At 39.2% G+C, this 11,509-nt stretch overlaps 2 protein-coding genes across 2 annotated transcripts; one reads left to right on the forward strand and one right to left on the reverse strand.

The window, feature by feature from the left end:
* Positions 1-312: 312 nt before the first annotated feature.
* bud23 (BUD23 rRNA methyltransferase and ribosome maturation factor) lies at positions 313-6,401 on the reverse strand. Its single transcript, XM_075474384.1, has 12 exons — positions 6,251-6,401; positions 5,922-5,959; positions 5,288-5,383; positions 4,750-4,832; positions 2,561-2,657; positions 2,358-2,454; positions 2,206-2,256; positions 1,992-2,077; positions 1,737-1,782; positions 1,573-1,634; positions 808-897; positions 313-664 (listed from the first exon to the last, which is right to left on the reverse strand). The coding sequence occupies exons 1-12, from the start codon at positions 6,296-6,298 to the stop codon at positions 610-612; spliced, it is 849 nt and encodes a 282-aa protein (XP_075330499.1). The 5' UTR covers positions 6,299-6,401; the 3' UTR covers positions 313-609.
* A 1,325-nt stretch (positions 6,402-7,726) lies between these two features.
* On the forward strand, positions 7,727-9,870 carry dnajc30b (DnaJ (Hsp40) homolog, subfamily C, member 30b). Its single transcript, XM_075474385.1, has one exon. The coding sequence runs from the start codon at positions 7,753-7,755 to the stop codon at positions 8,902-8,904; it is 1,152 nt and encodes a 383-aa protein (XP_075330500.1). The 5' UTR covers positions 7,727-7,752; the 3' UTR covers positions 8,905-9,870.
* The last annotated feature ends 1,639 nt before the right edge of the window (positions 9,871-11,509 follow it).

Consider the following 11,509-nt stretch of genomic DNA (forward strand, 5'->3'; position numbering starts at 1 on the left):
TTACGGTCTCAGATCTTGAAAACCCTTGATGTACATAAACCAGACAAAAAATTAATAGAAGAAGTAAATTCTGTAAATGAGTAATTTTACAGCATTCATTTTCCTCTTATGGGCAATATTCTTCATCCTTTTGGTGTACTTTGCCTTTTTTTGCATATCCTGTATATCCCCTTTAAAATGTAGACATTGATGCATAATCACTCACTATTCTTCTATCTTCTGAAAAGAAAAATTAAAGAAAAAAAACATGAGAAAACAAATGTTGACAAATGGTGCAGATAATATAATAAAAGATTGACCAGCAAAGCAAGCTTTGACATTTCATGACTTAAAAATGCCTTTTTATTGTAGGACACTGTTGGCATTCCGTCGTCTCTGTGGCAGCGGAGATTGTCTGTATGAGTCATTTACTTCCAAACGTGGGTCTACAATTTGTGAAAAAAAACAAATTGCCAAACCCTTCACCAAATATAACAGCAATTAGCTTGAATAGCATTTCATTCACTTGAAATCCAGAGGTGAAAAGTCCAATCACTCTGCAGCTCCAGGGGTGTCTGTGTGGGGAGGGTCAGACGAGAGCTAATGAAGGCATAGTCGCATGAGTCAGAGCTAGAAGCGAGGTCTTCGCTGACGTGCGGTGTATTTTGTGTCAGCTCGAACCTCCCTGTAGGCCCACAAACACACAGCAGAGATAAAAAGGGCCATCAGCTAATCAGAGGGGGAGTTCAGTTACGATCATGTTCAGAGCCCGGATATTTCAGCTCAAGACAATAAATATTTGGCTGATTCAGATAGTCATATACATACCTTCCTTGTCTTCTTCTTCTCTCCTTCTTTTCCAGGATCCAATCCCGTCCCTTTTTTGCTGATTTTCCTTTCATGGTATTAAAACGGCATCTTCACAACAACAAAGTGCAGCTGATTAGCGCATCTCAAATACGTCTATGACAAAGTACAACCACAGCTGAGCCTCACATGAAGCACATTTCACAAAGAACTGAACATCAGAATGTGAAAGGGAGGAAAACCTGCCAGACAGAGTTTTAAATCAGGCAGTACAATGGCCCTGTTTGAGTTTCTCTTGGTCTTTCGCCTTCATCAAGACAAGTATGACTCAACCTGCACTTATCGAGGCCAAGACCCAGTTTTTATCCTCACAGCCGGGAATAATTGTTAACGTTATGCAGCCGTTTTCAAACAGATCTAAAACAAAAGGGGAGTATCTTAACACAAGAAAATGACAACGGCAACTAAGACCAATGTTCTGAAAAGATTTATCAACTGATTGTTTGCTTTACAACTTATTTTTGTTGATAAAAAAAAAAAAGAAGTTTTAAACAAGTTCATATCAAGAACCCATTCATTAAAATATTCGTGTTACATTACAGAAACACATTTTAGAAGCTGCAATCAGCTCATTTCCAGACAACGACATGAAAGAGACGATTGCAGATTGTGGATTCTGAGTAAATTTAACCAACAAACAAATTCCCGTCAACCCTGGCAAACAGTATCAAACTGTCTGAAATGTTAGAGAGAGCAGTTTTTGTTGCTGAGAGTAGATTTCTTTACCTTTGTCCTGAGTACTGAACCTGGTTTGGAACTGCTCTGTCTGAAGTTTCTGACCCCAGTCCCTGAAAGGATCAACCAAACACATGATGAGGCTCAAACAAAGGGCAGTAATCCAACTGTTCCAGTGATCACCACCGATCAAAACTAATTCCCATGCTTCTTACCTTGGGAAGAACTCCTGCTACACCAGCGAACAGACACAGGAAGAATCTGTGAGGGAAATCAGGCGAATCGTGTGAATATGTGATCATTTATCATGAAGCTAATTTGACAGAATACGACTGTAATCCTGCCCTAGTTAGCCTTTAATTCCAACTAAACTGCTACTGATTTTACGCACTATTAAGAAAGAGTCAATAGCAGACAATGATCGCTGAATATGTCAAAAATACCCCCCCCCCCATCCGATAGGTACTGACTTTTTAGCTTTGCTGCTGTTGGGGTAATCCACCACCATGCCTCCACTGAAACCTGCTCTCATGGCCTGTGTTGTGATCAGCTCAAGCTTTAGGGGGAAAAAAAACGAGAAAACTGCAAGATTACGATTAAAGGAATCTGGAGATGAATTCTGACAGGACATCCATTCACACAGAGCGGTCATAAAAACACAAGGAGGGCGCCGTGTTTTTTCACCTGGTCCGAGTTCTCGGGATAAAGCTGAAAAACTGCACGAGAGCCTCTTGACTGAAAAGAGCGAGAAGTGATTAAATGCAAGGTTAAATCATAAAGTAAGGCTTCTGGGAGTTTGAATCATTGTGGAAGAAATAGGAGCCATTAGACCTTACCAGAGATGAGTAGAGCGTACTAAAGAAAGTATAGAGTCTCTTTGGTGGGCTGTGGGACCTTTTGTCTGCATTACAGAGCCACTGCAGCGCAGAGATACTGATGGGGGGGAAGCATTAGCTAAATTAAAAAATAATAATACAAAACTCTAGCAAAAAACCTTCAATGTGTAAAATAAACAGCTTTTAACGATTTTGTTCTTCACCTGATGCAACCGTCAAAGGTGCCAGGTCGGAAAGGGATCCTCTGGCCCATGTCCCCCAGTAGAAGGTCTCCTTCTACTTCTCTCTCCAGCGCAACATCTGTCACAGAAAAAAACAATTCCATCAATGTCCCTGCAACTTATCAACATCTAACCATAAAAACACATCAATAAATGAAAACCCTAAAGTATATCTGAAACATCTCAATTAACTTCTGAGCTTAAAAAAATATGATGGTAAGTTGTTTTTTTTCTTTTTCTTTATACCATTTCTACACTCTTAACCCGAACTAGTTGAGTTTACTAGAAAATCGCGTGGAAACCCGTTGCCTTATCCCGTTTAAGTTTTTACAAAACATGAAACTAAACCTTTTAAGTTGTATTGGCATAGATAACTTAGACATATTCAAGTTTACATTAGTAACCTTTACTCAAAACCATTAGTTCACATAACTTATCTCTTTTCTGAGGTCTAGCCAACCATTTTAGGTCAAATGCACATGAATATATATAAAAGCATTACTTAACATCATTTGTTGATATAAGTAATGTATTGTCTTCAAATTTTAATTAATGACTTACACTGTTTTGATTTAGAGTTTGTATATACCATTGTAGTAATGGTAAAGGTGGAGGTAAGAACAGGCTTATTCCAGACCTCCTCCTGCAGTAAGCACTTTTATCTTGACAGATAATTCACAGGAACAATAGTGAATTTCAACCAACCCACATGTAGTCGAACAAGTGGTTGTAACTTTCTATCTCACCACTTTCAGTTATGGTGCAGATTTAGTTAAAATGCAACACGAACAAAAACCTTGTACTACACCGTCACTGCGTACAGAACATAAACATAAAACACATACAAACTCTACCACAGCACTAAATACAGCACATAAACGGGGAACAGAGAGCACCCATAATGCAATGCGGCAACACACCCACAGCACGCCACAACATATTGTTTAAAAAGAAAATTGTATGGGAAGGAAGAAATTAAAAAATACTTTTAAATTGTTCAAGTTATTTTATTTCAGAAAACATTGAAATTAACAAATAAAAATTAACACAAATAATTCACTGCAGCAATAATGAATTAAGACTGGTGCAGTCCTAAGCTAACCTTTAGCAAACGTTTAGCAACCAGACCGATCTTAATAATTGCTTTACACACTCTTCCGTCTACTTAGTGTCGTTAAAACTACTTTAAAACATCCACAGTTTATTTTTAAATACACAATTCAGTTTTCTCCAAAAATCGAGCTGGTCACGCTCTCACACAGGAGGGGTCTTGACTCTCAGTTGAACTTCAAATAGGCTCCGCCCCTCCCTCACAGAACGTAACTTTAAATGTAATCTCTGCTTAACATGATCATTGCAGTGTATATTTTCACATTTCTAATCCAAAGAACTAATTTGATTTAGTAATTACATAGATTTTTACAAAACATAATAGAATAAGTAATGAACACTAAAACGTTTAATTGAAAACAAATTCCGGGTTTACAGTGTATAGTGAACTACAAGTCATGTGAGAAGTCTTATCATAAGACTGTACGTATGAAACCTGGAAACAGCAGCGATGAAGACGGTATTTGTCTTTCAACTCTCACGTGAAGCAGATGTCTACTTCTTTCATTTAAAGGAAATGACCAAAATCAGGAGCATTCTGTCACAAAATGATGGTGTGAAAGTGGTTCATGCATTTCAAGCATCTTGGCTGGACTACCGTCAGACATTTCCTGGCTGGGATCACATTTCTCCTGTTTCAGTCTGTCCACATTGGCTCCCTCTTAAATTTAAACATTTAAATCCTTCTCATTACATTCAAAGCTCTTAGTGGCCAAGCTCCTACCTAAGTGCGTTTTTATGCATTAATCATTTGGCAGCATTTAGTCTGGTTATACTGACCTCCTCCTCTTAAATAAAAAAAATAAAAATGTAAGAGGCATATTTTTGGGCTGTTGCACAATATTTAGGTTGATTATTCTTTACTCTCTGGTACTTTTTTCTCAACTTCATTTCAATGATACTTTCTTTTTATGACCAGGAAAAGACAACATTTAACTAGTCTCATTATTTTGGTATACAGCATGATGTATATTTCAGTTGCAAGCAAATCAGAAGAACGATACCCTATTGGTATGTCATTCGGCTCCAGCTATGTGTGAATACAAATGTGTCAAACAAACCAAGCATCGCAGTGCTGATGTCCACTCCGACCCAGTAGTGTCCCTCCTCTGACAGGTAGTCTCCACTGAGACCAGATCCACACCTGAGATCCAGAACAGTCAGTCACCTGAGTGCCTCTCAGTGCAATTCTTACAATTAGTGATGCTAATTATTTTACAATACTGATAAAAGGAATGTCTCATGTCACCCTGATAACATTTGGTTGAGGTGATTACCAAACACTGCCAGATAATAACAGCTTTTACATTCATCCCACACTAAATTTCTCAGGAGGTCCTGCATTTGTTCATTGATTCTACTGAAGCACCATATTTCAAGAAGTAGTTGTTTTTCCTCCGGATTTCCAAATGCTCCAAAGTTTCTTCATCAGTGCAACAATAATCATAATATACAGTGTGCCTGCAAATTCGGTAGCACTTATACTATGACCATATGAATATTAAAGTTAACTGTGACACAACTGTATTACCTTCTATTAAAGGGTTGCTTTAAGTCAACAGTGTTATTCTGCACGTCAACACAGCGAGTGTCACTCACCCGACATCCAGCAGGAAGCAGGGCTGCCCCTCTGGTAGGTTTAAAAGCTCTACTGCTCTCTCCGACATCTGGGTCTGAATTGCGATCATTCGCGAGCTGCGGATCAAAGAAAAGAGATTTTAGTCGTGTTAAGACATTTTTACGCAAGCAAATCGAGCTTTGGACCACTTTACAGCAGGCATGCAGAGTCCAGTTAACTCAACAGACAGGCCAGTCAAACAAAGCTAACATTTTAAAATACTTCTACATCAACAATTGCACAAATAAAGGTCAGTTATCATTCCTCCAGATGTGTTATTTGGTGCGTTTTGCAGTCAAAAATGGGGGGAAAATAAATAAATAATCGATTTATAGTTATACAAAATAAAAGCTAATGACAGGTCCTCAGATTTGAACAATTAAAACACTTATTAAGATACCGTTTGTTGTAGTTTTAGCTCTACTTTCAAGTACATTCACGGAGAAAAATGGCATATAGTAGCACATCAAAGATAGAAATTAACTTAAAAAAAAACTATAAGCAGCACCAAAATTATGTTCATTCAATATGGAGTAATTCATTACAACACGGGATAAAAGCACCAGCAGGGACACAGTTAAATAGACATAGTAAACATTATACGTAAAGACTCACTTCTGAGAGTATTTCTTTGCCTCCTCTTCATTGTAGAACTGCAGAGATGAGACCACAGAAGGTAAACAGATCAGTCACAGTTTAACCCACCTGCCGGCAGACTCCTCTGCAGCTCCTGTTTGGACATCATGTTTAATCAAACAGACCCAAGCTAACAATCCCTTTGGTGAAAATAGTATTACTGACCAATCGGCCACTGGCATCACTCAATGGAGGATGACATGTTTCGACTGAAGGCCGTAAAAGAGCCCTTTACACATCCAATGCGTTCCTGCTGAACTTAAATAAAAAGACAGACAACAGCTGCTACGATAAACCGTCCAACTGACCACATCTGGAGGAGCACTGTGTTCAGGTCGTCGACAGCTGGAAGCCATGGTTCTCCCGGATATGTGACTGCGACTTCTGTTAATAATAAAACAAGCTAAACGCTGGGGGAGCAGACTATTCACATGTGAAATACAGTGGGGTCACGTGACGAGCCTCTTCTTCGTCGAGTTTAATCATTGTACTCTCCTGTGAAGAGGCGCTTAGCACCACCCACAGTTCGTCCAGCCAGACGGAGACCACACTTTTATTTCTCATCTTTCGGACGTAAACACTTTTTAAACAACTCTGTGGAGAACCAGACATCCACAAAGGCCTTCAACATTTCAAAAGAAGCACATTTTATTTGAACTTGACTTCCTCTGGCGTTATTTCAACCCCTAATGACAACTACTATTGTACCTATTGTTCATAAATAAGTTTGTATGAAAATAACTTTACGAACGTAAACTTGTGAATCTTTATTAATATAACGTTCAGCTTTTTAGAAATTTCGTCATTTAACAAACAAACAGGCAGTGAAAGTAAATATGAAAGCACGTTTAATATCTAGGCCTACATACAAAATATTACACTAACTTAGAAGAAAAATGTTGGAACAACTTTGAATTATCTGTAAATATGCATTTGAATTAAACATATCATGACAACACTGACAATTGACCATTTAAATGACCAATTTAGTCTGACAAAAGAAATTGAGCTATGACTAAAGTACACAGGTAAAAAAAAAAAAAAATCCGGATACAATTAATTTCATAAACAGATGGTCCCTGAAACTTTTTAAGAGCCTGGATTATATTAATTATTCTTTATTTTTAAACATTACAGAAATAAAAAGAATGGTGACTGTTCTTTTTGATCTACAATCTAATATTAAAAATCTTAGAAATATCATTATTTTCTAAATTGATGATAAGTTTGAATCATAGATTGAAACGTATTCGCGGTACCTCGGAAGTTTGAACATCTAAATCAAATTTGGATATATATTTTTTAAACCTCCGCTTGTTCAGTTTCAAAGTGAGAAAAAAAAAGTTAATTCTGCCTTAAGAGCTGCTTTGATTGATCTTTTCTGCCACCATTAATAACCCATCAGCAAACAAGAAATTAAAAGTAGGCCTAATCTTTTTTTAAAAGAGTACAAAACCCACCCTGATGTTTTACTACATTAACTGTCTTATAATTAAGTTTAAAACCTATAAGCTGTCTTTTAAGCATTCAATAAAATGCCTCTGTAAAAATAAAACCTCTGTCCGAGTTACTCAGAACTGACTTTGATGTTTTTTGCCTTTGATTTTTACTGTCGAGGAAAACTTTAGAATTCCCAGTTTCCATGAGGGCAGCTTTCCTGAGTCTCTTTCGTTTCCCCTTTTCTGCACTATGATTGGTCAATCATAGCGCGCTCTTCCTGTAAACATGGAATCTCATTGGCTAATGTTCTGTAGAGCACCGGAAGCAGTAGCTGTTTCCCCGGCTTGTTCACCGGCCTGTTGTCGGTAAAATGGCAGAGGTCAGTCAGAGGCTTGGGAACGGAGCCTACCGGCTGACCGCTATCCGACACAACCAGGGTCGCCCGGCGTGCAGCGGAGGAAGTCCTGGCTGCCTCTTAATAAACCGGGCCTCCAGTCAGAGTCAAGTTGAAGAAGAATCAGTCCAGGGTCAACGCGGAGTCCAGCCTCTGTCAAAAAGCACAGCAACCAGACGAGGATCAGATAAACTCTCCAGAGTGAGGAAAGCTGAAAAGCAACTGGAAGATGAGACTTTGCTTTGTGCCACTTCTCCTGGCCTGGTGGTATCCCGGTCCATGAGGTTTGCTGAAACCAGTGAGAGCCGACAAGCCTATAAAACTGCCATGTACCTCTCTGCAGGGCTCCTCCAGGACAAGCTGTTTTGCAGGATGTCACCCTGGACCAGAGGAGATGTTTCCATCCACCCTGACTCCTTCTGGTCCCCTCAGCAGCTCCGAACTTTCTGCACTGTTGTATTTGTTCTGGCAGAGCAGGGATCAGAGAGGTGGGGTTGTGGACCAAGGCTGAGACGTCTGAAACTTCATCCTGATCCTTTGAAAGCGTCAACAACAACTAGAAGCTACAGCTGGAAGTCAGAGGAGGCTCCCCCGCTGCACAGAAGCAGGACGGCCTATTACGACATCCTCAAAGTGTCTCCCACTGCCACACAATCCCAGATCAAGACGGCGTACTACAAACAATCCTTCATCTACCATCCTGACAAGAACCTGGGGAGCAAGGAGGCCACCCAGCGCTTCTCTGAGATCAGCGAGGCTTACACCGTGCTGGGCAACGTGAGCCTGAGGAGGAGGTACGACCGGGGATTCTTGAACCAGTCTGATGTCCAAAGTCCAGGAAGACCGTCCCCCCAAAACACCAAGAGTAAATCTGCAGGCTCCCAGCAGCAGCAGAGAGCCAGACGGTTCTCTGGGGTAAAGACCATGTTTGATTTTGACGCCTTTTATCAGGGTCATTATGGAGAGCAGCTGCAAAGAGAGAAGGACCTGAGAGCCAGGAAGCGGGACATGGAGGAGATGCAGAAGAAGAAGCACAGCAGGTGGAGGGAGCAGAAAGTGATGGAGCTGACTTTGACAATGGTGTTGGCTATGGCTGGGTTGATTTTTGTCAGTCTCGCCAAGCCCTGAAGTCAATCAGCAGCCGGTTGAGTCCCCTGTGGGGCTCCATGCCATGTTTCCCAGGAGGGTTGTGTGGAGGAGCCAGAGATGGGGGTGCTACCTTAGACTGTTGCTCAGTGACAGTTGAAATGATTGTTTGTTGTTTGCTGCAGGGGAGCTGCAGATATTTCAGTGGTTTAAAGCAGCAGTTAGGCCTTTTTATTTATGAAATGAATCCATACGTGCATTACAGTATAGGCTTTCGCTGTACAGAAACACCAGTCTGGTACCCACATGAACACTGAAACTGTCTTGGTTTCCAGTTTCTCCAGTTTCACTGTACTACTGGGACAAGGCAGACTCGCACGTTTGTGAACATCCTGCAGGAGAGCAGCGCCAACTGTATTCATTTCACACATGTGATCTAAGAAACAAATATTACACATGTCTACCTTGAAAGGAATGAATGGTTCAAATTATGGTTACTTCAAATTGAAAGTGCAAACCTGAAGACTATTTATTCCTGAATTAATATAAGCATTTAAACCAGTTCAGTAGGTTATAAGAGGATCTCAGTCGGTGATGAAATGTGTCACGTTTAATGTCTAGGTTATTGTAAAATTGTTTTCAGAGACACATTATCACAAATTGCAAACATAAAAGTTTGTGTCAGTAAACAGCTGTTTCACGTGTTCTATGAGAACTGATAAATCTGAAGCCAAACAACCTTCGGCGGCCGCTTGAATTGACTGTTTTTGACCCAAGCGAGGCAAAGGATTCCTTCTTCTTTCCATTTACATTATGCAAAATGTAGGAAATAATGTAACAGTGAATAGTATGGAGATACTTTGTTATCAGTACACCTTCTTAACATCCTCCTGCAGATGTTTAGATGTATATATATACATGTATGTACTGTACATACAGGAAGCCTCAATATGAATGATGTTATCAGAATTTAAAAAAATATTTATGAGGTAAAAAAATAAATACAAAATGATAATTATATTGATTTGCTTTCATTTACGTTTGTCATTTTTTCACTGAGTATGTACAGTTTAGGCCTTAATTATTCATAAACATGACTTAAAGTACGCTTTCTTTTTCATCATCTTTAAATGATGTAAACCGGTGACAAACTCTACGCCGTTGGGTTCATATCCTTTCCTAATAAGCAGTGGCCTTTATTTTCCATCGTAGCAATTAAACGTTTCTTATGATAGCTAACATGCTTTCAACTTGTCTCCTCTGAGACTTTGGACCTTTCCTCTTCTGTTATGATGTCAGTGTCTCAGTTTTAGAGGCTTCATCTCTGTTGTTCCCTTCACAGATCATGAATGGGAGGCAGATCTGGACCTTGGACTTGGTCCTTCAAAATCTTGAGGTCGATTTCTTGACAATTCAAGTTTTTTCTGCTAACCGCTTGATGTTATCCCAGAATCTTAACATTAGTTCTCTTTTCATTGGATCATTTATTACTGTGTATATATTTGGTCTCCGTGGACACAATAACAAAAAAAGGATTCAAATCAAGAAGCTTCTTTAAACCTGTTTAAAGAAGAAGCGTATGGTCATAAATTCTGTGATCAGATGACACAGAAATATAAGTTAGTTGGTTTGGTGAAAGAAAGAAGCATTCAGCCCAAAGAACATCGTTCACATGGTCAAGCATGATTTGGAAGAATAGAATTCAAAGGTCTTGATTTTAATGTTTCAGCCAACTGGCTTACTAGCTTTGAAAAGTAAATGTCCTCATGAGATTAGAGACTACATTAAGGATCCGAACTACTAACAAGACTACGATCAGAAACGTGCAGGTGAAGTGGAAAAAGATTGTGAATAAAGAACACTTTCAACAAGAGTTCAGACTTGCATCCCGTCCAAATCCTGCCAACTTGAAAATCCCTGCAGACACTCAGACGAGTGGTCAAAAATCCCAGTGGAGGCAAGAACCATTTCATGGCAAATAACGGCTTTCCTGTTCATCCCTGACACAGAATATGGATACTTGTTAACATAACGAAAACAAAAGCTTAAATAGTTCAAATTCATACGTCTAACACAAAGTTTTACAAATATTTGTCACCTCGTGATTCAGTTTCAAGCTAAAGAAAACTATTGATCAAGAAAAGACTCATCATAGATAAATGAAAATAGCATGGCTACTTTTACCTTGATTGTAGTTGAAGTTTTCCTATATTTTTTTGCTCTGGGTTCATTTTAAACCCTTAGAGTCATGAGATCTAACCTCCAGGTGGCATCTGAATACACAAAAATGATCTCTGGGTTACTTATGAAGGCTCGAAGGGTTCAGTGAGTTTAAAGTCTGTCTGAGAGGATATATATACACGGGGCCTCTGCTTGCATGGGGCTGCTGCTCTCATTCACTGTATTTCTGAATTTTATGTAATAGAAACATCACATGTTAAGAGTCACAAATGAGCAAAATGCGATGGATCAAATATTAGTCTTTAAACCGAATTAATTGGTTAATACATGCCACAATTATTTCAAACAATGCTCTTTCAATTTATATCATGTCCTGCCAAATGACTCTATGTGGTTTGACGACCTGCGTAACACATCAGTATGTTTTCAGGGGATTATTATAGGAAGCCAAGGTGTTTAATATAAA

The sequence above is a fragment of the Odontesthes bonariensis genome, chromosome 9 (genome assembly GCF_027942865.1).
Source record: "Odontesthes bonariensis isolate fOdoBon6 chromosome 9, fOdoBon6.hap1, whole genome shotgun sequence".
Taxonomy (NCBI): Eukaryota; Metazoa; Chordata; class Actinopteri; order Atheriniformes; family Atherinopsidae; genus Odontesthes; species Odontesthes bonariensis.